Below are 27,505 nucleotides of genomic sequence, written 5' to 3' on the forward strand. Positions count from 1 at the left end.
ACGATTAAGATACGATTATATTTAAAAATCTCGTTCTGTCTGTCGTTTAGCGCTCACCAGTTGGCGCCACTATAGCTAGCAGTTTCGACAGAAGCGCTACCTGGTGAGCGCTGAAGTGGTAAGTAGCGACTAACGACACCTAGACAACACCTAGACCAATCATAAAAGCGACAAACCGTAGACCGGTATAGTTCCAAAATACTGAACTGTCCTATGCATGACATTGACAGTGGGGCGCCACCGTCAATACCGGATCGCTGGTTCCGATTTTTGCTATGTTGGAAACCATAATATTTTATAGTTCCAAAATACTGGACTGTCCTGTCGATGACATTGACAGTGGGGCGCCACCGTCAATACCGGATCGCTGGTTCAGATTTTTGCCATGTTGGAAACCATATAGTCGAACGATGGTAGCGCCCCCCTGTCATTGAGTTTGGTGGGACAGTTCAGCGTGGGTCATCTATATAGTTGAACGATGGTAGCGCCCCCCTGTCATTGAGTTTGGTGGGACAGTTCAGCTTGGGTCATCTATAACAAGTCTATTTTATTCTCGGTCTGAGGTGCCAAGAGAAACTCACAGCTCACAGGATAGCGCCACACTCATGTCAATCACTTGTAGTGCCAACTATAACTTATATCGATAGCCCTTCTTGGCCCAGTGCGAGCGACTCAGTTAATAAAGGTGCTATGTAAAAATTTAATTATCGGATCGCTGGTTCAGATTTTTGCCATGTTGGAAACCATATAGTCGAACGATGGTAGCGCCCCCCTGTCATTGAGTTTGGTGGGACAGTTCAGCGTGGGTCATCTATATAGTTGAACGATGGTAGCGCCCCCCTGTCATTGAGTTTGGTGGGACAGTTCAGCTTGGGTCATCTATAACAAGTCTATTTTATTCTCGGTCTGAGGTGCCAAGAGAAACTCACAGCTCACAGGATAGCGCCACACTCATGTCAATCACTTGTAGTGCCAACTATAACTTATATCGATAGCCCTTCTTGGCCCAGTGCGAGCGACTCAGTTAATAAAGGTGCTATGTAAAAATTTAATTATACTGTAACATGTATGAATAAATAAAATATGATTAATTATTTCCAATTATTCTTTATATATTGAACTATTTGATGGATTCCTTCTTTGCCGGCGTTGCCACTTATGTACTCCATTTCAAATAGAACAGCATTCTCCTTTTTAAAGATTTTCAAAAATGCTTGCAAAATTGGTTCTTGAATTGAAGTGTCTTTCCCGTTTTCACATAACAGCAATAGTGATTTACTTTGTTTATTGTTATTTTCATTAACTTTATCATCACTATTTGCATTTTCCTTTTGTGTTTCAGTTGGTTCACTGTGTGATGCTTCATTTGAGCTACATAATCTCATCTTTTTGGATTCTTGTTCTTGTTGTTTTTGAAGTCTTCTTTTACGCCTTTGATGAGACCACGTGTTATTGAAAGCTGTCATTTGCATGCACACACTTTTACCTCTCTTGCTAAGTAATTTGTGTTTTATCTGGAGTCCTGTTAAAATTTCCATAATTTTTTCAGTGCATGTGTCTACATCATAAGGTCTGCTTGGCAGTTCCGTTAGTTGATAGGCTATTGGTTTACTTTTTTTCCTGATTTTATCTTTGGATGGAACTAAAAGAGAAAATAGACCATAAATAGCCATAAATTCACAGTTTTACTAATCTATACTAATAAGATTATAAAGAGGTAAAGTTTGTGTGTTTGTATATTTGTTAAATTGTAAGGGGTAATCTACTGAACCGACTTTCAAAATTCTTTCACCAATAGAAAGTCACATTATTGCTGAGTGTCATAGGTTAATAAAAAATCGAAAAATTCCACGCGGGCGATGCCGCGGGCGGAAAGCTATTTTTGTATAATTATGTAACCCACTGTGCAAAATTTCAAAGTTGGCGACATATTTTTCAAAAGGACAAAGCTGCTGTCCAAGGATATTAATTAATAGAAATCGGTTATCAAAATTAAAAGGCATAAACAAATGCTACTTTGAGTTTCATAAAATGTTGTGACAAAAAGACATACCCAATTTCTCAATATCATATTCCTGGTAAGTCCAAGCCAAGCCCCAACGGGTGACACGTCCTTGGCAAAACTCTGTATGTGTGTACTTGATACCTTCACTTGTAAGATCATGTAATAGCTCTTTTAAATTATATTTGTGGCCAATCATAGTTGTAAAAAACCTGGAATAAAAAACACATTATTTCAAAAAGGACACATATTTTTACTGGTTAAATAACAACTGTAAGGACAACTTTGCCATAGTTATTAAATTTTTAGCGTTAAGAGTCGCATCTCAAACTAATTTGAAAATTATAAATAACTTGAAAAGTAAAGTCTAAGTAGCTCAGTTGGAAGAGCAGTCGCCCGGCAAGCGGAAGGTCGTGGGTTCAATTCCCGCCTTAGGCAGTTCGATATTTTCAAGTTATTTATAATTTTCAAACTTTGCCATACTTCGCGGATCACGCGGATCTACCGCAAAACAAGTTATTATATTTTTAGCAAAGCAAGTTAATAATGTTGATATAAGTGACAAATCATCTTGTTTTTAGCGGAAATCCGCGACGGCATTTCCGTCAAGTGTGACAAAGGCTTTAGACTTACAATATTCTGTCCTTATAGATTTTACTCTCTTCAATTAATTTTCTGCAAAATTCGAGCTCTCCACCTTCTGTGACTAGTTCTTGAGGAGATCCTGTGAACCCATTCTTTGGTGGTTGTCTGAAAGTTTATAAACAAAAGGACATGGTTAAATATCAATGTCATTAAACATTTGTTTATTAGTAATAACTAGTTTTACTAGTAGCCATAAAAAAGTAACTCTTTAATACCTGCTTGGGTTACGTGATTCACACAATTCTTGGATACTACTATAAAATGGTGGGTTACACATGCAGAAGTCGAATCTTTGGTCCGTTTCAATGTCTAATAAATACTGAACCACACTAGATGTAGTGTTCTTGCTCACTGGAACCATGTAAAAAATATTAAACATAAATTAATTATACAATTAAATTGTGATTATTGTGTATTGTAATTTTTGAGCTTTGGATTAATATCTAAGCATAAAAAAAAATATACTAGCCATATTTTATTCAATTGTTTAGCAACATGTTTCTTATTGAATAAGTAAAAGTAGAATATATTCATATTATCATACATTTTATGAAATTGGAGAGGTTATTTTTGTCAATGTTCTCTTGTGCTTTTTTAAAACTCTCTGCATCTGTTTCTGTACCAATCATATTCCATTTGTTCTTAGTAGCTGCCAACACGGGATAAATGGCACAAGCCCCAGTACCTGCAATGCACAATAGTTGTAAATTAATAAAGTATTAGGAATACTTACATAAGAACTTGACAAATCACAGAAAGAAAGATGTTCATGAATACTCATCACAATGTTTGAATTAACTTTAATTTACAATTTAAAAAGTTTTACAATGTTAATGTTATATATTTTTTAATTTGGCGACAGCATAATTTGATATACTTACTTTAAGATATACCAAAATTGTTTTGGTGCAAGTTTAATAAAAGTTACTATATGTAGAAATACATACCTATATCGATACCCCACACATTTTCTTTTTTTCCAATAGCAAGTAGTAAGTCTTCAATCCAAAGGATATAATTAAGTCTCAAAGGAAGTGTGGGTACTAACCTATCTTCAGGTATTTCTATATCAAGACCAAAGTCACTTTTTAACAAACATTTTGTTAAGATTCTTAAACTGTGTGGATCTTTAAAGTCTATGGTTACTTTCCCTGTAATATCCTGAAATGGGCATTTATTATAATTACTACTATACTCTTGAGATGCTACAGTTAAATAAATTAACAGGTTATAGTCATCCTATAATCATAATTTTGGCCAAAGGACTTCCACTGCTGGATAAAGGCCATAATAATAGGTCTTAAATTCAGTGAAAACAATAAAAATTGTTCATTTCAATAGATAAAGAAGTCTGCCTGCCTGCAGCAATCATGGGAGATGTGGGAGATCTACATGGTGATCAATCATATTTTATGTGTTTGCTTCATATCCTAGATGTTAATTGTATATCCCAATGATTGTACCAAAAGTATTATGTATAATTATATTAGCGCATAGTAAAAAATTAAGTTACTTACCATTTTAGAAATACTTGAAAATGCAGGAAACCTTTTTGCTAGGTCAGCGAAATCAGGAGGAGTTTTATAAATATTACGCGGGTGCATGTAATTGTTTAGTGCCATCGCAAATTCTATCTGTAGATCTCGAAATACCCTTCCTTTTATTTTTAGCAATATTTGTGTATTTTCCTCGATTTTCCGAAACCGAAAAGAAAAGCACTGTGATGGTGAAGAGCAAGACTGACATTGACATCTTTTTTTTTAATTCTATATCTTGTCACTCTTGATACTCGTAAGAGAATCGATTTAAATCGTATCGAAATCGACATACAAATTTAAAAAAAACATTGAACGAACTAGACCATAGAGAACCAGACGAGCATAGTTGAACGAATGAAGTTTGTGATTATGCTTGAGTCTATGGTTATTCGTTCATTGTCATTCGCTTTCGCTCTCTCATTCATTTTCAATCTCATTCAATCTCATTCTTTCTTTGCTTGCGTGCTGTGGTAGCGTACCTAAATTTTGGTCGAAAAAAATACCAGAAGGAAATTTGTAACCAGTATACCTCGGTGATCATTACAAAGAAGAAAAACCTTTTAAGTTTCCAACATGGTTGATAGAATTGATATGGCTCTGGACGACATCATAAAAGCCAGTAAAAAAGGCCGAGGTGGTGGTGGTGGTGGAGCTGGACGCAAGTTCGATAATAATCGAAGACCTGGCCGAGGAGCAGGAGGTTTTCGCAATGGCCGTACAGGCGGCGTCTTGCGAGGAAGGAATCGCGGCGGTATTACCAAGCCTACTAATTACACAAGGGTAAATCTAATAATAAAATGATTGATAATACGATTGCAAATGGCGGACAAACGTGGTGAATGACGCATTACACTGTTGCAAGTGCCAAACTCGACCAACTTAAATGCACATGGGATTTTTCTGCTCTAGCAAATGTTGCTGCTTTTGAGCGGCAGCTTGTTCTGGCCCAAACTCATTTTGACCGTATCATTATCGCTGGTCCGCACTTTGTGTACATAATTCAGTAAATAAATGAAAATGGTGAATTGCCTTCCCATTGTTCGTCTTGGTAAACTTCTGGTTCGTTGGGTACAAGTCTATGGAGCAACTGCCGCACTTTAGCAATTTATTGGGACTTGAGCAGTAAGCAGTAAAACTTAACACATTTTGTTTCGTGGAGATTGCTGATAATGAAGAAAGAAATGTGATATAGCAGAGTCTAGTTGGAGGTGTTTACTTCAGAACAACAAGCAGAAAGACCATGACTATACATGGCCATCGTTTTCGTTTTCGTGAAAGTGATCAAAGACCCAAGCATTGTGTTTAAAATGTAATAACAGTGCTGTGCAAAGTGCAAATGAACCATGGACTTATTACAAAATGTTATGAACAATGTTATTGAAATTTTATGTTATAAATTTATTCTTTGATTTGTTATAATTTCTTTGTTTGTAATGTGACATACGACCAGTATTTGCCAAGCATTTTGAGTTTTACACTCAAAACAGGCTGGTAGTGGCCTGCCGGTAAGCTCTATCAAGAACGACCTATTTCAGGGTGATGTTAACAGCACTTGGAAACATGACATGTTCAACGAATTTGCTGACAGGAAGATTCAGAGAGGAGGATCAATATCTACAGGACCGACTAAACTACTGGTCTCTAATTTGGATTTTGGAGTTTCAGACTCTGATATACAAGAGCTGTTTTCAGAATTTGGAATTCTAAAGAGTGCAGCCGTACATTATGACAGATCCGGTAGATCTTTAGGTATGTTCATTGTTCATTCAAGACAATTAAGCTGTTTCTTTCCAAACAATACCAAACTGTAAAAGATATTAAACAGTGTTATTTTATTTTTCAGGCACTGCTGATGTGGTGTTTGATAGAAGAGCAGATGCACTTAAAGCTATGAAACAATATAATGGAGTACCATTAGATGGACGTGCAATGAACATACAACTAGCAACATCAGAAATAAGTTCTCTAAGAAGTCAAGATAGAGGAGGTCGTCTTGGAAACCCTAATATTCCTAATAGAAGAAATTCAAACAGGAGTAAGTATCAAAATATTATGCAACAGTTAAAGTTTACAACAATTTATTTGGCATGTTAATAACACACTACAAAAAATGCCACACCTGATGTATTAGTGGCATTTTTTATTTATAACATAGTAGATAGTAAATAGGTAATTAAAAGTTGGCCAACATTGTAAGGAACTAATATCCTGTCATATTGCTATGGGTGATTAATATAATTTGTTCTGTTGTTGTTTCTAATAATAATTACCTAATTAGGTCTTTACCTTATGAAATAGCTGTTTTGTATTCAAAGGAAAAATGGTATTCAAATTAACATGAAGTTTTATATGGTGATGTAAGTGCTTAAAATAAAATTATATTTTATTGAACAAAATATGAAATTTCTGATGTGTAGACTTGTTACGTTTTATCTTCAAAGTTGGTAATAACAGAGTATTGAATTGATTTTTCTATTCCAACAGACAATGTCCCCAACAAAAGCCAAAGCGGAGGCGGCGGCGGCGGCGCCCGAGGCCGCGGAGGAGCGCGAGGCCGCGGCGCGGGCCGGGGCCGGCGCCCGGTGCCCACCGCCGAGCAGCTGGACGCCGAATTAGACGCCTATGTGAAAGAAATTAAATAACGCCTGCCCAGTTTATCAGTGAACAGACTTTTGAAGTACATGAATAGTAACCTAAGATTTAAACTTACGATTTTCGTATTGTGACATGGATTTAATAAACTAAACAAGTTTCTCATGTAGAACTAAAGATAGTATGACGACATCAATGTAATTGTGGTTCAGTGCTGTCATGGATGGAGATATTTTTAAATAAAGTGATTTGATTCAATGGTTGATTTTTATTTATTTCATCTTCGATAGGAGCGCGTGCTCGTTATTGAGACGCGACTTGGGTAGCAATACCCTATCTATAATATGCAGTTAGTTGTTGGCAACGCACTTGGAGTAGTAATGAGGTTCATAGAGGATTAACTAATCACTGTACTGTAGCTGTCCAGACCTAGAAACGGGCGAAGAGAGGATGCTGTTCAATCAACTAGGATATATTTATCTAGTCTCAGTTATGCTGGGATAGAGGATGTCTCGTTCACGCTTTATACAGGGTGTTAGGTAAATGGGTACGAGCCGACACTAGCCCATGTTAACACATGGTCATATAAATGGTAAGGTGAAGTCAGAAATTTAATATCATTTTAATTTTCATACAAAATAGCTTATTCCACTTTTCCCCGCCAATTGTTGCTTATAATGGGGAATAATTAACTAAAAAGTTCATTAATCCCCATTACTTTATAAAAACTACTATACAGGGTGGAAACGTTAAGTGATCTCACTCGATTATTTCTAAACTATACAAGATATTGAAAAACTGGTTACTGATCCTGAAAGTGCTTCATGAGCTCTTTCAAACGGTACCAATGATACATTACAGAATAAACTGGATCTATCTGAAAATTCAATGTTTCCAGCTTCCATACTAAATGTATGCCAGACACACAATATTAGAAGTGTGTTTTTTTTTATTGAATAATAAACTCGTAAATTGTATTCTTCTTTAAAATTATTCATGGAAAACATTCGTTTTAGGCTTTACTTGCTATAATTTTGTCAAGAGATGAGTGTCATGACTGTGGTAGTACTAAATGTATGGAAGACGGGAACATTGAATTTTTTGATAGATCCCGTTTATTCTGTAACCTAATATTGATACCATTGGATAGAGCTTGTGAAGCACTTTTAGAATCAGTAATTAGTTTTACGATATCATGTGTAGTTTTTAAAATAATGTGACTTTACCAAATGTATGGAAGCTGGAAACATTGAATTTTCGGATAGATTCAGTTTATTCAGAAACCTATTATTAATACCATTTGATAGAGCTTATGAAGCACTTTCATGATCAGTAACTAGTTTTTTGATATCTTGTATAGTTTAGAAATAATCGAGTGAGATTACTTATCGTTTCCACCCTGTGTCCGTCCCGGGAGTCAAACTATCTCTATGCTACATTTCATCAAAATCGGTTCAGTTTTAGGCGTGAAAGCGACACAGACAGTCACTTTCGCATTTATTTATAATATTATAGTATGTTATGAAAGGATAGTGCTAGCCAAAATAAAGAGAATAGATAACATTAATATGTTTATTTAAAACAAATTTAAAAAAGTTATCTCTTAGCATTAAAGGCGATAAAATCCTCGAAGGCTGCTTTAGACAAGCCATTGTGCACTTGATCTTCAAGAATGGCCGCGCCAGCATTGCCCCACACCCACTGCAAGCGTGTCGTGAAGGCGGTCACCATGTCCACGCGAGCGTCATCGGTAATGTAGTATTCACTTCGCCTGTGTTTTATATTGTAGTAATATTTACATCCAGTCGTTTTTGAAATCTGTGACACCCATGGTTCTGAAACAAATTATTGCCAACTTAATAAAACAAGGCTTTATATGCAGTCCAATGTTGTGAATCTTACTATTATAATATCTGCAGACAGCAGGCATTCATCATTTCTCAAATATTTACAACTAGACCAAACATAATACAGGGACAAACCTTTTATTTCTTTCATGAATAGAAGAGATCCCACTTCATAAAACATTTCAGCTCCATCAATTCTATTTGGAGTATTTATGGTAACTGCTCTTTTTATTCTTTTCATGGCGCGATATTCTAATTTGTTCATAGCATTTGTAAACATTTCCAAATTGAACAGTCTTTTGCACCTTATGGGAAGAGCCTGGGATCCGTAGAAAGGCTTGTTCAGGGCTGTGCAGAACAAGTTACATTGGTTGATCCTGTAGAAATAAATTCTAGTTGTAAACATAGTTCGACATGTTTGTAAAGAAGTGAAAAACTTGATACAAATATACAAACCTTTCTGTTAAAGGCAAATTCGATATGTCCACTCCGCCGAGCATCAAAGCATCAACAATATGTAATGCTTTGCTATATATTTGGGTATTGCCTTCTCCTCGGTATTCTTTCAATATCTAAACGCAATATAAGTAAAAGTTAACATACATTTTATAAAAAAAAACTTGATGATAAGATTGACTAGGTTGACTAGAAGATAAAGTCACATAGCATTAAGTTCGCTTTACTTACTTCAGCGTATATTAACGTTTTTGCCGGAAGAGTCAACTGCAAGTCAACGACGATTTTCCAAACACTGCCTTCTAGTTGGTGCACATGTTTACCTCCGCAGCCTGAAAACAATTTATTAGTCTGTAATAGAAACTATAAGCAAAGAAGTACTATACAGGGTGGAAACGATAAGTGATCTCACTCGATTATTTCTAAACTATACAAGATATCAAAAAACTAGTTACTGATCCTGAAAGTGCTTCATGAGCTCTATCAAACGGTTCCAACAATAGGTTAAAGAATAAACTGGATCTATCCGAAAATTCAATGTTTCCAGCTTCCATACATTTGGTACAACCTCATAATTTTAAAAACTACAAAAGATATCGTAAAACTGGTTACTGATCCTAAAAGTGCTTCACGAGCTCTATGCAATGGTATCAATATTAAGTTACAGAATAAACTGGATCAATCTAAAAATTCAATGTTTCCATCTTCCATACATTTAGTACTATCACAAATATGGTACTTATCTCTTGATAATATTATAGCAAATTTTATAGCAAGTAAAGCCTAAAACTGATGTGTTCCATAAATATTTTTAAATAAGAATGCAATTTACGAGTTTATTTAAAGTTTTAAAAAAATTACACTTCTAATTTTGAGTGGTTGGCATACATTTAGTATGGAAGCTGGAAACATTGAATTTTCGGATAGATCCCGTTTATTCTGTAACTTGTTATTGGTACCGTTTGAAAGAGCTCGTGAAGCACTTTCAGGATCAGTAACCAGTATTTCGATATCTTCTATAGTTTAGAAATAATCGAGTGAGATCACTTATCGTTTCCACCCTGTATACAGCAAAAGGGGCAGATTACATGAAAAAAGCAAGAAAGTTTCGTAAGTTAATGTGTTTGAAGATCTCCGAAAACAATGATATAATGTCGAAAGAATGATGCTTATTTTCAACAGAGAGCTGTAAGTTTTTTCATTTATCTGGAGCTCTTCCTATTTAGGACAAAGCTAGACTTTGGAACAAAATAGGGGTTCCAATTTATAATTAATCTGACCTAATGATTGATGGAAACGCCGCTTTATCGCGTTCTGATTGCTTTATTTTTAACCGACTTCAAAAAAGGAGAAGGTTATATGATATGTTCGACTGTATGTATTTTTTTTTGTTAACCATACTTTACCTATAAATATTTTTAAATCAGGACTGTTTTCTTTTGCACTACTCAAAAACATAAAATGCCAGTCATACACTTGTTTGAGTGTTTCTAAGTCTGAGGGCTTTTTGATGTAAAGTGGTTGTTTGTTCAGTATTGTCGTCTTGAATCCGTGATGACTGCTGAACTGGGGTGGCTTCTTTTCCAATAAAGATAATATACTTTTCAATGTATCGTCTGGTCCATGGCGTTCAGGCTGCGTCCTTACCTTGTCTGGGAGCTGAAAGAAAATTGTGTATCTACTTATAACTGTACAATAAATCTCCTTATTTTTTTGAGTATAAAAACGTACAAAAAACTTACTTGCCACAACTTCAAACATTGCTCTCTCATACTAGCCTGGCTAGTTTCTTTTAGATTTTTGTCCTTGCTGAATGCTGCTATTTTGAGCAAATTTTTTATTTGTTGTTCACCTAATCTGGAAGTATAATTTAATGTGTCACGATGGGTATCTATCTGGTTTATTTTATCATTTACATTAAATTCACTACTTACACACAGTTGCTTTTGTATATGTATTCAAAGAATTTTGTGTCCTCTTGCATGACACTTAGGGGGACAAGCTCAGTTACATCGTCTTCATTATCCAGTCCATCATATAAAAGAGAGTTGACGTTGTAAAGATGTCGCTCCGCCGACTCGGTGCCTAATCTTTTCCATTTGCAAATAAGATATCTCTCAGAGTTTGCTGGCCTTGAAGTAACAGGTTTGTGAAGACATACTGAAAGACATAATCAAATTATTTTATTGTGAAATTAGTAATTATTTATTTTACTTAAAATCTTTTTTTGTTACCTTGATCAAAACATCTGTACATAATGTAAATAAGACCCACGCTGAACATAGTGAAAACATCAAATAATTTCACAACAAAATGACCCCCTGTCCTCACAAGCATTAATGCTGCTAAGCACTGACATAAATAAAGCTGTTTTGAAAGTATTTCCTGAATATTTTCTTGTCCCTCCACTGAAAAGCCCTGTAATCAATAAAAACACATCAATAATGTAGGTTTTTCTACAGTTTATTATAATACATGATGAAATAACATTTTGGAACACTTACACCATCAGCCATAAGAAAATGTACACCTTTGTCATTGGTTTGTTTTAATACATAATCTTTCAATGATGTTAAATTTTCTGGATCAAATATGTTTCCATCATTTTTAATGCCATAATATGCATCAAAAGTTTCTGGTGTTCCAGCATAGAAGTCGGACAGCTTGAAATCACAAGGTCCTTTTAAAGTAAATCCAAAACCTAAATTATGAAAAAAATATAAGTAAGATTCAGAAGTACAAATTTAATTTCAACAGACTCATTTAGCCACACAATAGATTTTCAGTTAATTTAATATTTGAGAGAATTATAATTTTCACCAACCTTTAGATTTCCATCCTTTTCTGTATAAAACATATTCAGAGAAACCCCCTGGTCCAGCACAAACATCCGCAAAATACAGTATATCTTTCTTATCTATAGCATTAGATCCATCAGGATTCTTCGGCTTTGTAAACATAAAATCGAAAACTGCGTCAATGTTCGCCATTTTCACAGCAGCCCGGTTCAAAAATATGACAGAACCAATAGTTTCATATGGATTACTTCGAAAACGCGCATGTCTTAAATCTTCATCATACAATGTATCAAAAATAGTCTGAAAAAGATTACATCAATATAAAGTACAAGTTAATATTTTCTTTAGCAGTGCCAAAGCCAAATAGTCTTCAAACTGTAAAACATGGCTATAAAAAAATTAAAATAATAACATTTTTTATTGCTTCTATAAATCTCACCTTGGAATCTAAGATTCCCTTTAGTATATGTGGCTCTACAAAGAGAGTTTCATCATCTATAGTTAATTTTTTTGGTCCCTTTTGAAGCCATTCCTCTAGTTGATCACCTAATAATGGGTCATCTGGTGGAGATGGTATCCATACCTAAAATAAAATATGATAAATCCAATAAAATTTTGATTTTATGATCACACCATAATCACACAAAAAAGCATGTTGTAATTACCGGTTCCTCTTTTGCCTCTGGTTTCAAATCATCTGGAGACCATTTAAAGTCTGCAGGAACCTCACCAAGTACAGATGGTTTCAGACCCAATCCTCTACGGCCTTTTTGAGTTGAAGCCTCAACAGGTTCTATACGTCCATGTTCAAATTTACCTAAACCTTTTCCGGGTTTATAACCCATACTACTCATCATGCGTTTTGATTTCTCTGAGTAATCCATACTAAAAGCACCATCCATTTCATTTCCTTTAGTGGGGTCTCTATTATAAAATGTACTTTCATTATCTTGGAAGCTCGGTCTCATGGAAGTTTCTCCTTGATCATTGTCATCAAATCCTGGCCGATAGTCATCATAGTGATCATTTGGGGAAGAACAATTTTCACTAAGACTGCTTCGGTTTACTCTTGCACTGCCTTGTGGACTTTGTTCTGCATAATTAGGTTTATGGCCAGTATTTTGACCTTCTGTATATTCTCCAGTTGGTGTTTCTGCAGCAGAGTCATCATCAGACTCTGGTATACCTGAAAAACAAAACACATCATGAAAGTTTGGTAGCTACGCAAGCTAGATGAGGTAATTTAATTCCTATAAATATTGAAAAAAACTGACAAGGCTGAATAACAATAATACCTGAGCCTTGTGATGTTGTGGATGAAGCTCCAAATGTATCTGCTCGCAAGCGTTTAGCAGGGACTGGAACAAAGTCTTCACCACTGGAATCTTCATCTCCAGATGGATCTAAAGAAATTACAAAATTAATATGAATCTAATTTGTGTCTAACTATACATCTATGAAACTTATTTAATATTAATAAATATTTCAACTATATTATAAACAAATCATTTTTGTCCCCTTTAAATTACAAAAGTATTTTGCCATACAATGTTATGTTCTTGTACTTGTACATACATATTACATTAAACATATTAGTACTTAACATCCAGACCCATATAATTAATTATAATAAATATTTTTATTTCTCTTTACAAAATACAGAAAGTTACAGTTTAAACAGGTTATTATAACAATTTTAGAGGATCAAAATTAAGTATTTCCTAGAGACTGGTCCTAGTACAGACATACTAGGATACCCTGTGTTATACAGCACAGCTTCATATAACTTTAACATAGTTGTGAGGCCTTGAGACCTACTGCAGATAGAACACAGAAAAAATTTACCTTCATATCAATATCAACATTTTTTTCACTGGGAGTGGAGTTTTAACTAAATCGCTTGGCACTATGACAAAGCAAGCAGCCCATAAATTACTGTACATTATTAAGATGCGACAGTTTTTAGCATTATGTGCTAATACATAAGTAAAATGCTTCTTGCTTATTTGTTTTGTTAGCATTATGAGTACTGTTAATATTTTCAGGAATGTACGTGCAATAATATTCCTATTTATAGCCCGCGCAAAGGCCGGGGAGTGTCGCTAGAAAACACTTATCAGTCTTGCAAAGATGCAGATAATTTAAAAATTAAAGTAATGATTTTTCATGATAACAAGTGGATATTGATAACTGAAAGCTATTATTCCATTAACCAAGGGTTTGTTTTAAAATACACGATGAAAAGTACCTCATTGAAATTTTAAACAGTTGATCTTAACATACCTGATAGATTCATGTTTATTAGCTTTATTCGTACAGTTTTTTCGTCAAGTGTTGATTACTTTTCAACAAATTAACTACAAAATACACACTTTTCACCGAAATACAATCGTATTCGCAATGGTACTATTTATTTTTTGTGACATTGACAGAAAGAAGAGAACTATAGTTCCAAAATACTGAACTGTCCTATGCATGACATTGACAGTGGGGCGCCACCGTCTATACCGGATCGCTGGTTCCGATTTTTGCCATGTTGGAAACCTTAAAGTTGAACGATGGTAGCGCCCCTCTGTCATCGAGTTTGGTGGGACAGTTCAGCGTGGGTCATCTATACCACAGAGAACTACTCAAAAACTGTCATTCGGTCGATTGGATTTGGACGTACCCGGGAAATACAGGCCATAGAGCTTTTTGAAATCCGTTTTCACTTTTCAGGGGAAATCTCCCAACATAAAGAAATCAGAAGAAAAAAGGTTACGAGCTCGCACATAACACATATTGCATTAAATTTGTTTGTTCTGCCCACATCCATATCTGTGGTTCTGCCCTATTTGGGCCACTGATGTTGCCCAAAGAGCATGATGTTGCCCTTTGTTTCAGCATTTTTTTGTGTTGTATCACGTGCCTTTTGAACGCTCCGAAAATTAAATCCTTTTATAAATCCTTCACTTTTACACTTCAAAGTACCTATTTATATTTTTATTTGAGTAGTATAATCTTAAGTAGAATTTTAGTTTAATTCTCGGTAGAATCATTCTTTTTGTTTGAATAATTTATAAAAAAAAACAGCTGTATAATGAATGAATGAACTATTGGCTAAAAAGAAGAACCATATCCTTAAAAAATGTAAAAAAATAAAAAACATCAAGCTGTCAAAAGTGACAGTTATTTGTTATGACATTTCATTCATGCGTGTTTGCTGTTCGGTTCGTTCGCGGTTTTTATTATTTTTATTATAATACTGTGATTTCTTCCTGATTTTATTAATTTATTTTTACGGCTGTATCACAGACTGTGAAAACATGACTCTAGGAGTAGGTGACGCCAGTAAAAATCTCCCATGGTTAGTGGTTTACAAAATTTTTTAGTTCCATGGCACATGAAAAATTAGCATAGATATTTATTTATTTACGCGTTCTTATCTAATTACAGGGTAGAAAAGTATCGTCCGTCCAAGCTCGAAGACTTAGTGTCCCATGATGATATTATTAAAACGAGTAAGTTGCTTACTATATTGCTTAATACTGCTTTGTAACAATGTTACCAAAACTTGAATTCACCTATTTTATTATTTGTTTCAGTAAACCAATTCATGAAAGAAAACCAATTGCCTCACTTATTGTTTTATGGACCACCAGGAACTGGCAAAACATCAACTATTTTAGCGTGTGCTAGGCAGATGTATACACCTCAACAATTTAATTCAATGGTAGGTATGTTCTTTCTAAAGTTTTTCCACAGTGCACATGTAATATTTTTTAAAATTTTAAAGCATTTATAGTAAATTATTATTATTCAGGTCCTAGAACTTAATGCATCTGATGATCGGGGCATTGGTATAGTACGAGGGCAAATTCTTAGTTTTGCATCAACCAGAACAATATTTAAAGCTGGACCAAAGTTAATCATTTTGGATGAAGCTGATGCAATGACAAATGATGCTCAAAATGCCCTTAGAAGAAGTAAGTAAATGCTACAGAAATAATTTTCAATGTTTATGTTGAGTGAATTAATGCATTCAATCAACAGTTTTTTATTTTATTTACTACCTTGATTCTTTTATTATTTTAATTTTTTTACAAGTTAATTAATTAATATTTTGTTACATTTTTTGTTATTTACACTCCCATACAAAAAATTTAGTGAGGAGGCAATGTAAACATTGTAATGTAAAATATAAACATTGCTTTCTGGCATTGTTAATGTTAGAACAGTAACAGTAAAATTCAGTAAATAAGGTGATAGTTTGTGACACTTTAGTTTGTTCAAGACTAGAGTTGCCAAGTAAGGTGATTCACAAACTACTCATTGTATCAAAGTATGTTGCTAATAGCAACCTTAGTGAAAACAAATGATTGGATGTCTTTTTAAAAATATTATTTGGTAACTAAACTTCTCAAAGTAGATGCAAGTAAAAAATAATCTAAAATAAAAAGTTATTTGAATTATTGGTATATCAGTTATTAAATTTTGTTAAATGAATAATTTAAGTGTACCATATAAATTAAAATTATGTCAGACACCGAGGATGAGGATGTTCCAAATAGAACTGTTAAAATTACAGTTGTTGGTGAACCTTCAACTGGGAAGGTAAGTACCCAATTAATTTTATTTTTTATGGTTCATTACTCATATTCAAAGGTTTGTAAAGCTTTTCTATTAGAAGCATAGAAGTTTACAAGTTATCATCGTTACTATGTTAAATGATGTGTTAAGTCTTAGAAAGGACTCATGTGGTCACCTTGGTATGCTCTGTTTCAGATCCTTCTAGATGCAATAGATTTTATTTCAAAATCACCTTTACAGCTGTAGACTTTGTGGCCAAGATCTGAGTTTGAGCTACAGCTAAGTTTTGTGTGCAATGATGATTAATAATTTTTTGAGTAACTGGCCTGACTGGACTTTTACTGGTTTTAAATTCATTGTAGAGGTTTTTTTTAAAATTACGATCAATCTGGCCACTTATACTTTTTTTTTAAATCATTGTAAATATTTTTTATTTTTAAATTGCCAATCATCATTACCATGAAGGCCTCCATTGTAGACAAGTCTGTGCACGCGGTACTTGGGCGGCGCCGGGGCGGGCGCGGGCGGCACGCAGGGCGCCGAGGTGATGGCGGGGCAGTGCCTCGGGCTGCGGCCGCCGGTGCCGCTGCAGCTGTGCGATGTGGCCGGCAACGCGATCACTACTTGCATGCTGGATAATTATTTGTACTCTTCAGATGTAAGTATTACCTGTGCAGCTGTGGTATTTCTTAAAACTCCACTATAGCTTGACCACAAGAGCTATGCCTCTTTTCTTAATAACTTAGCAGTGATTTGCGGTTTGTAGAAAGCGCGCTTCGCTCTGTAATTTAGCCGTAAATGTCGGCAAAGATAAAATCTGTTACTGATTTACCAGGAGCGGCATAGCGCTTGTAAGTTGTTGGTGACTAAGCAATTTAATGTTGTTTTTCAGGTGGTGATATTTGTTTATGATTTAACGAACCTCCAGAGTTTCGAAAAGCTAAGCTTGTGGATAACAACAGTTAAAGATATATTTAATTCTGAAATCAAAAAACCTCTGATGGCACTTTTTGGGAATAAGTCTGATCTAGAACATCAAAGGGCTGTGAGGCTGTCCTGTGTGCAGAAGTTAGCTTCAGAGTATCTATTGGAAAATTTCAAGGGTTCTGCTAGAACTGGAGAAATGGTGAGTCTAAAAACTAACACACATCATCTACCCTTTCTTGTGATGCAGTAGCAATAATAGTCTATTATACAGGGTGGAAACGTTAAGTGATCTCACTCGATTATTTCTAAACTATACAAGATACCGAAAAGCTGATTACTGATTCTGAAAGTACTTCACAAGCTCTTTGAAACGGTACCAATAATAGGTTACAGAATAAACTGGATCTATCCGAAAATTCAATGTTTCCAGCTTCCATACATTTAATAAAACCACATAATATTAAAAACTATACAAGTTATTCAAAAACTGGTTACAGATCCTGAAAGTGCTTCACGAGCTCTATCCAACGGTACCAATAATAGGTTACAAAATAAACTGGATCCATTTGAAAATTCAATGTTTCCAACTTCCATACATTTAGTACAGCCACAGTCATGGCACTCATGTCTTGTTAATATTATAGCAAGTAAAGCCTAAAACCAATGTTTTCCAAGAATAATTTTAAATAAGAATGCAATTTACGAGTTCATTTTAAGTGTTTATTATTTAACTAGCTTTCCGCCCGCGGCTTCGCCCGCGTGGAATTTTGTCTGTCACAGAAAAACTTTATCGCGCGCGTCCCTGTTTCAAAAACCGGGATAAAAACTATCCTATGTTCTTTCCCGGGACTCAAACTATCTCTATGCCAAATTTCATCAAAATCGGTTGCGAGGTTTAAGCGGGAAAGCGTAACAGACAGACAGACAGACAGACAGACAGACAGACAGACAGAGTTACTTTCGCATTTATAATATTAGTTGGGATAAAAAAAATATAGGTCTATTATTGTTTGGCTGGCATACATTTAGTATGGAGGCTGAAAACATTAAATTTTCGGATAGATCCAGTTAATTCTGTAACCTAGTATTGGTACCGTTGGAAAGATCTTGTGAAGCACTTTCAGGATTAGTAACCAGTTTTTTGATATCTTGTATAGTTTAGAAATAACCGAATGAGATCACTTATCGTTTCCACCCTGTATACTTCTCACTGAATAACATGTTTTAATTATTTGCTAACACAAATCATACGGATACTATAGTGTTATGGGCGTATAACTGAACATGCTCTCAGAATGTTCGTTCGTTCGTTCGTTTCAGCCAAATGACGTCCACTGCTGGACAAAGGCCTCCCCCAAGGTTTTCCACAATGAACGGTCCTGCGCTGCCCGCATCCAGACTCTTCCCGCGACCTTTACCAGATCGTCGGTCCACCTAGTAGGAGGCCTGCCCACGCTACGTCTTCCAGCCCGTGGTCGCCACTCGAGAACTTTCCTGCCCCAACGGCCATCGTCTCTACGAGCTATGTGCCCCGCCCACACTGCCACTTGATTTTAGCAATTCTGCGAGCTATGTCGGTTACTTTGGTTCTTCTGCGGATCTCCTCATTTCTGATTCGATCACGCAGGGAAACTCCGAGCATAGCCCGCTCCATCGCCCTTTGGGTGACCTTGAGCCTTCTTATGAGGCCCATAGTAAGCGACCACGTAAAAACTCAGTAAAACTCATTTATTTCTGTAAGTAGGCTTTAAAAAAGCACTTTTACGCTCAGATCCGTATACCATCACTGGCAACACACACCTGTCACAAATCTAGTGTCTCAGAATGTAGTTTATTATAATCTCTTGCAATTAATACCCGCCGTTTGGTCATCGACAGATGCTCGGGCCATGAGCGGATGCCATGATAGGAAGAACCCGGATTAACTCACTGCCGATTGGTCTGAATAGTCCTTACCCTCTATTCCAGGTGAACAGTGCCTTCACAAGGCTGGTAGCGCGCGTAATGGGGGTAAACGTAGCGCGTGCATTAGCCCGGCCGCCCGCCGAGACCAACGGGGCCTCGCCGCGCCCGCTGGTAGAGGAACAAACGCACAACCTCATCATGACGAGGAAGGCCATGCGGAGAGCGCAGCGGAGATCCTCCTCGTCTATATGTTCCATTGTTTAAGTTTTAATAAAGCACTGATATTAATACGTTATTGGTTTTTATTCCCTAACCCTAATGATTTTCAGATTCCTTCTAATCAATTGTTAATTGTTACCAACATTAGGTGTTTTATGTGCCTATGTTATCCATCGAGTCGTTCTCGAATTATGAATCTGCTATGAATGTTTTAATCTTATAGACCAAGGCAAATGATGGTGATTTATTTACACAAATTGTTCCTCTTTTGTTTCTGTTGGTTAATTTGCAAGAAACGTACCAGGTTCTTTTCCTCTTATTATATGGTCAATGGATGGAATTAACAAATAACGATCACGCTTGCAATTTGTTTTGCAGAAGATCTACACTGTAATAATTTGTTTCTTGTTTTTTTTTCCAGTCATAGAAAAGTACACGGACAACGTGCGTTTTTGCATCATATGCAACTACCTGGGCAAGATAATCCCGGCGCTGCAGTCGCGATGCACGCGGTTCCGCTTCGCGCCGCTGCAGCAGAGCCAGATCGTGCCGCGCTTGAAAGAAATCGCCGCGGCTGAGGGGTAAGCTAAGAATTTTCGCTAAAAATCTCATCGATGGTCATAACATGGCAGTCGTGCCGTCACATCGTCGCTCTGGTATAGATCGTTTCATCTACAAAGACGCGCCGCACCATTCTTCCGCTAATGTTTGGGTGTTATCGGTGCACTCACACTACAATAATGACGCTCGGATTGCTCTGATCAAACTCCGCGCAGGCCGCGCTTCCCTCGACCAAAATACTGATAATACAATTTAAATTAATATAATTTTTAATATAGAATTTTGGTTAGATTATCATTTCTCTTGTAGAAATTGTTTAATCTACTAGTATTTTAAAATGTTCTCGCCTTTGCTCGCTATACTTGCTTAAATCCGTGGTGGTGGGGGCCCGGTGACCTGTAACACAGATATTCATTTACCTAGCTCAGGCTCCAGTCTCACACACTCATTAATGAGTTTTCTTTAATGTATTGTATCCTGTATTTTTGTGTGAGAAATAAATCATTATTATTATTATGTTTGTACGCTTTGGAACTCACGGGTCAAAAGTGGCCCGGTCCTTTATAAGGCTTGCGTGGGGATACAGATCCAACACGTAGAGGCCGTTTTAAGCGCAAAATAAACGACAAAAGTGAAAGTGGTGCACATGCTGGAAATCGCGCGTCTTCGTGGATAGAGTAGTAGATGGTTTCATCTATATCGACGGGACGAACGCGGGGAGATGTGCGGGTAAGTGGGAGGGAGAGTCTCATTCTAGCGAGGTGTGCAGTTTACTCAATCGGGCTGTAAAATAGGGTGCTTCAAATTAAAGGCGTGAAGAAGTGCTACAGTGACACCACTAAGGCGCGCTTGCCGCTCCACTACTAGTTTTCATACAATTTCTAGATGCGCAGTCGCACTACCGTGACAAACGACAAGCATACCTCTACTGTATTTCGTTCGTTACAGCCGAAAGACGTACACTGCTGGACAAAGGCCTCGCCCAAGGATTTCCACAAAGACCGGTCCTGCGCCGCTCGCATCCAGGCACCTCCAGCGACCTTCACCAGATCGTCGGTCCACCTAGTGGGAGGCCTGCCCACGCTACGTCTTCCGGCTCGTGGTCGCCACTTGAGAACTTTCCTGCCCCAGCGGCCATCAGCTCTACGAGCTATGTGCCCCGCCCACTGCCACTTGATTTTAGCGATTCTACTGTATTATTTAATATGCAATTTGTCATGCAGGGTGGTAATGTCCGAGGATGGAGTGCAAGCTCTACTAGCCTTATCTGGGGGTGACATGCGCAAGGTGCTTAACACTCTCCAAAGCACATGGCTCGCGCACCGCTCGGTAACAGAAGACCACGTGTACACGTGCGTGGGCCACCCGCTGCGGTCGGACATCAACCGCCTGCTCAACTGGCTTCTCAATGAGAACGACTTCGCGGCTTGCTTCAAAAGTATCCTTTGATTGACTAACACCCGTATTCACCAACGAAACGAAGCAGCAAATCAAATGCACAGCGTTAAATAGAGCTCTTTGATTGGTTCGTGTGTCACATTGTGCGTCCACGCGCACTGTGAGACCTCATAGTAATGTTTGTAATTACGTAATTAACCGTCACATTAGATAGTTGACACCATCAACCAAATTCTAAGGCACAAATTCTTAAAAAGAACACACAATTCTAGCCCTGAAACCAAATTAGTTTTCAATTAACCGAGAAATGAGATTGTAATGAATCAATTGACTTTAAATTAACCTCATTGTTTGTTTGATTAGTAACATAATCCTACACGTGTACGAGGGCATACTAATCTATGTTTATTTATTCATATGATTTCCTTGACCAATTGAACAGACATTCAAGATGTCAAGATTGCAAAAGGACTGGCGCTCAGTGACATACTGACCGAGATCCACACAGTAGTACAAAGACGTAAGTATTAATCTTCTTCTATAGTTTAGTTACACCATTTCACTTAAAACATAAGGTGTGAATGCAGTCAAATACCCTCCAACCCCCAAAACTCGAAGAATAGCTGACGGATTTGAATGATCTCAGAGTTGTTGATTCTTAAAATCAGAATAAACATGAAAATATTGGAAAAATAAAAAAATGCGCTATCGGACAAGACCCCTTACATGAAGACGGCATTTACTAAACTCTCGTTTAGCTCTACGCCTGCATCTTATTTAATTAAGTACAGGTGGATAGAAGCCAGCTTGGCTTATTCCACTATTCCCCGTTGACAATCCCCGTCAACGCCAATTGGAGCTTATAATGGGGAATAATGAACTAAAAAGTTCATTAATCCCCGGGATATTAGGATTTTATTTTGAACGTAATGGGGATTAATGAATTTTTTAGTTCATTATTCCCCATTATAAGTTCCAATTTAACGTTAACGGGGAATAGTGAACAAAAAGTTCACTTATCCCCGTTGACGGGGATTGTCAACGGGGAATAGTGGAATAGCCGCCAGGCTTCACTCGGAATCCTCAATCACAAGTCAAACAGAAAATGTTGCCCCCGCTGAGAATCGAACCCGTGGCCTCTAAAACTGAACTGAAATATAAATTTCCAGTGAAGCTCCCCCCCGAAGTGCTGATCAGCCTGCTGATCAAGATGGCGGACGCGGAGGCGCGCCTGGCCAGCGGCTGCAGCGAGCGCGCCGAGCTCGCCGCGCTCATCGCCGCCTTCCAGGAGGCGCGCGACCACGTCCAAATGCAGCCCCAGGCGTAACCTCGGCAGCAACGTGAGTCGATAAACAAATGACTAACCACATCACTCGTACATGTAGTGTTGTCACATCTGCAAAGTGGTCGTCTTTAAGTGATTACTAATAGAAACAGTCTTCTTTATGTGCTCGATCATACAAAACGGACATCTTAAAGTGCTGGATCATATTAAACGGTACCTCTTTGAGTGCTTGGTCATACAAAACGGACTTCTATGTGCTTGGCCATACAAAAAAGGTAATTTTTAAGTGCTTGGTTATACAAAACGAACATCTTGAAATGCTCAGTTACACAAAACAGAAATCTATCAGCGGCCTTCAGCCTAACTGAAACTGGTATGAAAGGATTAGTATGGTAATCAGGGGCCTTCTTGGAAACACGAATGTTCTATTTTTCGAATACACAATGTAGTTCTAACCTAATTTATGTAAATGTACTTTATGCTCTATTTTGCCAATCATTTCGAATGTTAGTGAGGTTACAATTATCATCAGTTTAAAGAATGAATCGTGTTATCTAAATTGGTCGTTCAATATACACTATAAATAAGATGATAAAATAAGCTTTCATATTACACTGCATATTATATTGTAATGTTTCGTGGTATAAGTAGTTTTTTGTGCTGGTCAACATGTAATTTATTATTTACTTCTAAAGCATTCAAGTAAACTGTCCGTTTGAGACTAAGTTATAATACTTTTTGTAATTAGTGGTAATATTGTTACAATAAATATCTTACTTTTTATATTGCATATTTTTATTCACTCATATCATCGATTATAACACATTGCTATAGTATCAGGTAACTGAAGCAAATCACTTATTCTAATTTAGTGTGTTTGTTTCCAAATTAGCTGGTGCTGTTTACTGAAATTTTACCTGAAGTTATAAGTCGACATCGTTCCTGTTAATATATGAATTATACTTATTGTAGGCCTTTTCCCAGAAGTCAAACCTCTTTTTAAAAGGTCCTTGCGTCACTCTTTTTGGACAGTCGTCAATCACAAGGTGACGTCCATGTTTTCCAGACTCAGGCCAAATTACTTTCCCGCCATATCCTTTTGGGGATGGATTACTGCAACAACAATTAAGTTAAATTATTTCTTTAATTAAATCAATAAATACTATACGAAAAAGAAGTGTAGTAGACACTTACCCGTACTTAATGAAATTCGTTAAAAATGTCACCATATTATGTAGTGTTCTTAAACTTCTAGCATCTGCAGTTTTTAGTATTGGCGCAGTGATGTTAGTCACGAATAAGTACCCTAAATCATCTGCATGTACAGTGCCAGGAAAATCTATGCCGTAGGTTAGTTTACCCCAATTTAAATCCCCATCGAAATCAAAAACGTAGTAATATAAGGGTGCGCTATCATGCCTCTTTTTATGGATTCTTATCCAGGAGTCAACAGTGCGAGCATATTGGGTATCTGTAACTAGGTTAAAAAGTTTTGTGAGTGTCCAGTTGGATAAGTCTTTACTGCCAAAATATAACTCGCTCATAGAATCCACCAAGTCTTTGTACTCGTCCGAGTCCTCAGGATACTCTATGTCAGGTGGTATACAGAGAGGGACTTTACTCTTCAAGTCGTCGGTTGACAGTTTGTGAAGACTAGGCCACATGTAAGCTCCTTCAAGTGCATTCATACCTACATATATTGGTACATTTTGTGGTATTCCCATTTTTACTATATCTAATGGACTTTTTGTGATAAAAGCGTGGTCCGATTCTTTTTCCACGTTCGGCACAAACGGACCAAATGGCCTCATTGGGTTACGGTTATTTTTGTAAATATTTTCTTGGGCATCGACTATATCGAACGCATCAGCGCTTGTAAGATTTTTTAAAATATCTTCAATATTACTGTGATTTGAGATTCCTAGTTGTTCAGCGAGAGCAAGAGCATTCGCTTTTGGATCTTTTGCTAAAAATCTAAAATTCGTGGCGCTTCCACTGCTTAACATAGCGCGGTCAAAGAGTCCCGTGGACTTTTCTGTCAACAATAGGTAATGGACCATAGCTGAGCCTGAACTCTGGCCTCCGATAGTTATTGTGCTTCCACCAAATCTCCGTATATTATCTTTAATCCATTTCAAAGCTAATAATGCGTCTTTTAAACCGGCGTTTCCAGCTGCATTTTCTGTGTCGAGTGATAGATATCCTAATGCTCCCAACCTGAAACACATTTAAAAATAATTAAACATTACAAATAGCGAAATGATTGTACCTATAGTCTTAAACTAAGTCTATTAAAAAATCGATAATGAGTTTTGCTAAATAATGCAAAATGCTGTCTGAAATTGCGCTGTTTTATTTAAGTTTCATTATTTTATCGTTAGAAGTACGAAAATCAACACTACTTGAACAAAATTTTGAATTAATATAGTAGGTACACCTCCAATAAAAATACTTGATCAAACAAAAAGTATTGATTCTACTGCTTAAATATCTATCTTCATAAGTAGAATAAAACAAATATGTAAGTACCTGAAATTAATCGTTGCCAAAATAACGTCTCTTTTTATGTAAAAATCTGGTCCGTAAAATATATTAATATCTCCGGCGTTACTTTTAAAGCCTCCTCCATGAATGAATACGAATACAGGTAAAGATTCCTGCGTTCTGTTTACCGGGACCATAATATTAATGGATAAACAATCTTCGCTCATTTGATCTCTTGTGTACTTTCCTTCTGGTTGCGGACACACCGGGCCTTGCTCTGTTGCATTAAACACATTAGTCCATGGTTGTTTGGGAATGGGGGGCTGTGGAACAAAAAAAAATGCGAAAAATGTATTCATTATTGTTGTTACTTATGAATTAAATGCACATGAATGCTAACATTTGGTGAAAGTCATGATTTGATAAGATTTTAAAATAATTCTACATCAACACCTGAGCAAAGAAAAATATGTAACTCGAAAACATTCCACATTTCCAAGAACTTCTAAATAAGACTACAATTTCTACTTAGATGAAGTTATCATGTTTTTTTTCTCGATTGTTATGGTAATCGTCGTGATATTTTTTTTTGTTTTGCAGAAAGTATTTACATTTGTGAATAACCCACATGTGAGGGTTTAGGTATGTGACATCTATCAGAAAAATAACAAACCTTAAAACGTAATTCTCCTTCTGGGCTTTCTGCATATGGTATTCCCAAGTAGGCGTAGTACGAAACTTGTTCTCCTTCCACGAGCGTCCCCCGCACGGGGCCTGTGGTCGTGACGACCACGGAACACTCTGCTGCCGTCAGTATCACACTGACTGTTATTGCGAAGCGCAACATCTTTACTGAAACGTACTATTCACGTCTCATTATCTTTTATACTGATCCTACCACAATATTCAAGCAGGCGGCTTGGCAATTTGGCGTTTACACTTACAGTACCAATATTGATATCATTGATATTATCAGTCCGCTTGCTGTTAGTGACGACACATTATCAGTTTGTATTTGCCATTTTATAACGATATCAATGAATTGTAGCTTTCAAAGCTACGATAGTAAAAATATATTTTATTAATTTACTAGCGATCGACCCGGCTTCGCACGGTGTAATGTATTTATTACATGTAATAAACCCTCCTCTTGAATCAGTCTATAATATTGCTAAAAACTTCATTAAAATCCGTTGCGTAATTTAAGATCTAAGCATACCGACAGCGAGAGCGACTTTGTTTGGTACATGTAAAGACAAGCTGTAAAATGGCTGTATAATAATTTCGGTATTGGTCACAACTCTAGTGTCAAAATTAGTGAGCCGCTGACGTCTGACAGGTGCTCTCCAAGGCTCCCGCGATCCCACTATAAATAAGATGGCATTATAAGAGTTAACTTTCATACTATACTGATAAAACAGATTTTTAGATTGTTTAATAATGTTTGTTATGCTGGTCAACATGTAATTTATTATTTACTAGCGGCCGCCCGCGACTTCGTACGCGTGGATCCCATTTTACCCCCTTCATCTATCTTACGCGGTTTAGATTTTTTCATACAAATGTTTTTTCCCGCTAACTCCCGTTCCCGTAGGAATTTTGCAATATCCTGTTATAACTAAGCTTTAAGTTTACTAAGGTACCTGCTTGCCAAATTTCAAGCGTCTAACTTAAGCGGTTTAGATTTTTCATACAAAAGGATTTTCCCGCTAATGCCCGTTCCCGTGGGAATTCCTAAGTATCCTATAACCTGCCCAGGAGTATGAAGAATAATTGTACGAAGTTTCGTTAAAATCCGTCTAGTAGTTTTTGTTTCTATAAGGAACATACAGACAGACAGACAGACAGACAGACAGACAGACAAAAATTTTACTGATTGCATTTTTGGCATCAGTATCGATCACTAATCACCCCCTGATAGTTATTTTGAAAATATATTTCATGTACAGAATTGACCTCTCTACAGATTTATTATAAGTATACAGGGTGTAAAAAAACCTATCACGAAGACTGAAACTACGCCTTCTGTACACCCAACCAAGTAATATTACAAAATATTATTGGTGGGAAATATTTTTTATTTTTATGATTAAAAAAAATACAATATTCCGCAGCCCGCAATGTACAGCGCGCCACGCAACGCAATGACCGTGCCTATGTGTGTGTAAGTGTATTGGAGCGTACGCGCTTTCCCGCCACTACCTACCGCGACCGCAGAAGTATTTTGTACACAAAATTACCAGATTATTCACTTCCTACATTTAAAAAACACATTCCTT

The 27,505-nt window shown here is 36.7% G+C and overlaps 6 protein-coding genes across 6 annotated transcripts; 3 read left to right on the plus strand and 3 right to left on the minus strand.

The window, feature by feature from the left end:
• Positions 1 to 1,087: 1,087 nt before the first annotated feature.
• Positions 1,088 to 4,387, minus strand: LOC135075579 (U6 small nuclear RNA (adenine-(43)-N(6))-methyltransferase). The gene is made up of 7 exons (XM_063970000.1): positions 4,165 to 4,387; positions 3,595 to 3,808; positions 3,192 to 3,332; positions 2,863 to 2,998; positions 2,636 to 2,752; positions 2,054 to 2,214; positions 1,088 to 1,642 (listed from the first exon to the last, which is right to left on the minus strand). Exons 1-7 carry the CDS (start codon positions 4,267 to 4,269, stop codon positions 1,092 to 1,094), a joined length of 1,425 nt encoding a protein of 474 aa, XP_063826070.1. The 5' UTR covers positions 4,270 to 4,387; the 3' UTR covers positions 1,088 to 1,091.
• A 226-nt stretch (positions 4,388 to 4,613) lies between these two features.
• LOC135075194 (THO complex subunit 4) lies at positions 4,614 to 7,035 on the plus strand. The gene is made up of 4 exons (XM_063969557.1): positions 4,614 to 4,965; positions 5,721 to 5,934; positions 6,029 to 6,220; positions 6,670 to 7,035. Exons 1-4 carry the CDS (start codon positions 4,759 to 4,761, stop codon positions 6,825 to 6,827), a joined length of 771 nt encoding a protein of 256 aa, XP_063825627.1. The 5' UTR covers positions 4,614 to 4,758; the 3' UTR covers positions 6,828 to 7,035.
• A 1,300-nt stretch (positions 7,036 to 8,335) lies between these two features.
• LOC135075195 (cap-specific mRNA (nucleoside-2'-O-)-methyltransferase 1) lies at positions 8,336 to 14,310 on the minus strand. Its single transcript, XM_063969559.1, has 14 exons — positions 14,162 to 14,310; positions 13,174 to 13,281; positions 12,544 to 13,064; positions 12,318 to 12,461; positions 11,905 to 12,178; positions 11,585 to 11,781; positions 11,315 to 11,498; positions 11,015 to 11,240; positions 10,823 to 10,937; positions 10,487 to 10,739; positions 9,312 to 9,412; positions 9,081 to 9,196; positions 8,760 to 9,001; positions 8,336 to 8,612 (listed from the first exon to the last, which is right to left on the minus strand). The coding sequence occupies exons 1-14, from the start codon at positions 14,172 to 14,174 to the stop codon at positions 8,374 to 8,376; spliced, it is 2,733 nt and encodes a 910-aa protein (XP_063825629.1). The 5' UTR covers positions 14,175 to 14,310; the 3' UTR covers positions 8,336 to 8,373.
• Positions 14,311 to 15,063: 753 nt separating this feature from the next.
• Positions 15,064 to 23,525, plus strand: LOC135075199 (replication factor C subunit 5). The gene is made up of 8 exons (XM_063969562.1): positions 15,064 to 15,224; positions 15,314 to 15,378; positions 15,463 to 15,590; positions 15,681 to 15,843; positions 19,920 to 20,079; positions 21,283 to 21,497; positions 21,900 to 21,977; positions 22,627 to 23,525. Exons 1-8 carry the CDS (start codon positions 15,184 to 15,186, stop codon positions 22,782 to 22,784), a joined length of 1,008 nt encoding a protein of 335 aa, XP_063825632.1. The 5' UTR covers positions 15,064 to 15,183; the 3' UTR covers positions 22,785 to 23,525.
• LOC135075381 (ras-related protein Rab-28-like) lies at positions 16,283 to 19,543 on the plus strand. Its single transcript, XM_063969826.1, has 4 exons — positions 16,283 to 16,471; positions 16,926 to 17,105; positions 17,340 to 17,573; positions 19,343 to 19,543. The coding sequence occupies exons 1-4, from the start codon at positions 16,394 to 16,396 to the stop codon at positions 19,541 to 19,543; spliced, it is 693 nt and encodes a 230-aa protein (XP_063825896.1). The 5' UTR covers positions 16,283 to 16,393.
• On the minus strand, positions 23,516 to 26,256 carry LOC135075198 (juvenile hormone esterase-like). Its single transcript, XM_063969561.1, has 4 exons — positions 25,900 to 26,256; positions 25,272 to 25,549; positions 23,937 to 24,959; positions 23,516 to 23,855 (listed from the first exon to the last, which is right to left on the minus strand). The coding sequence occupies exons 1-4, from the start codon at positions 26,071 to 26,073 to the stop codon at positions 23,666 to 23,668; spliced, it is 1,665 nt and encodes a 554-aa protein (XP_063825631.1). The 5' UTR covers positions 26,074 to 26,256; the 3' UTR covers positions 23,516 to 23,665.
• Positions 26,257 to 27,505: the final 1,249 nt, after the last annotated feature.

Source organism: Ostrinia nubilalis, chromosome 10 (assembly GCF_963855985.1).
Source record: "Ostrinia nubilalis chromosome 10, ilOstNubi1.1, whole genome shotgun sequence".
In the NCBI taxonomy this organism is placed as follows: domain Eukaryota; kingdom Metazoa; phylum Arthropoda; class Insecta; order Lepidoptera; family Crambidae; genus Ostrinia; species Ostrinia nubilalis.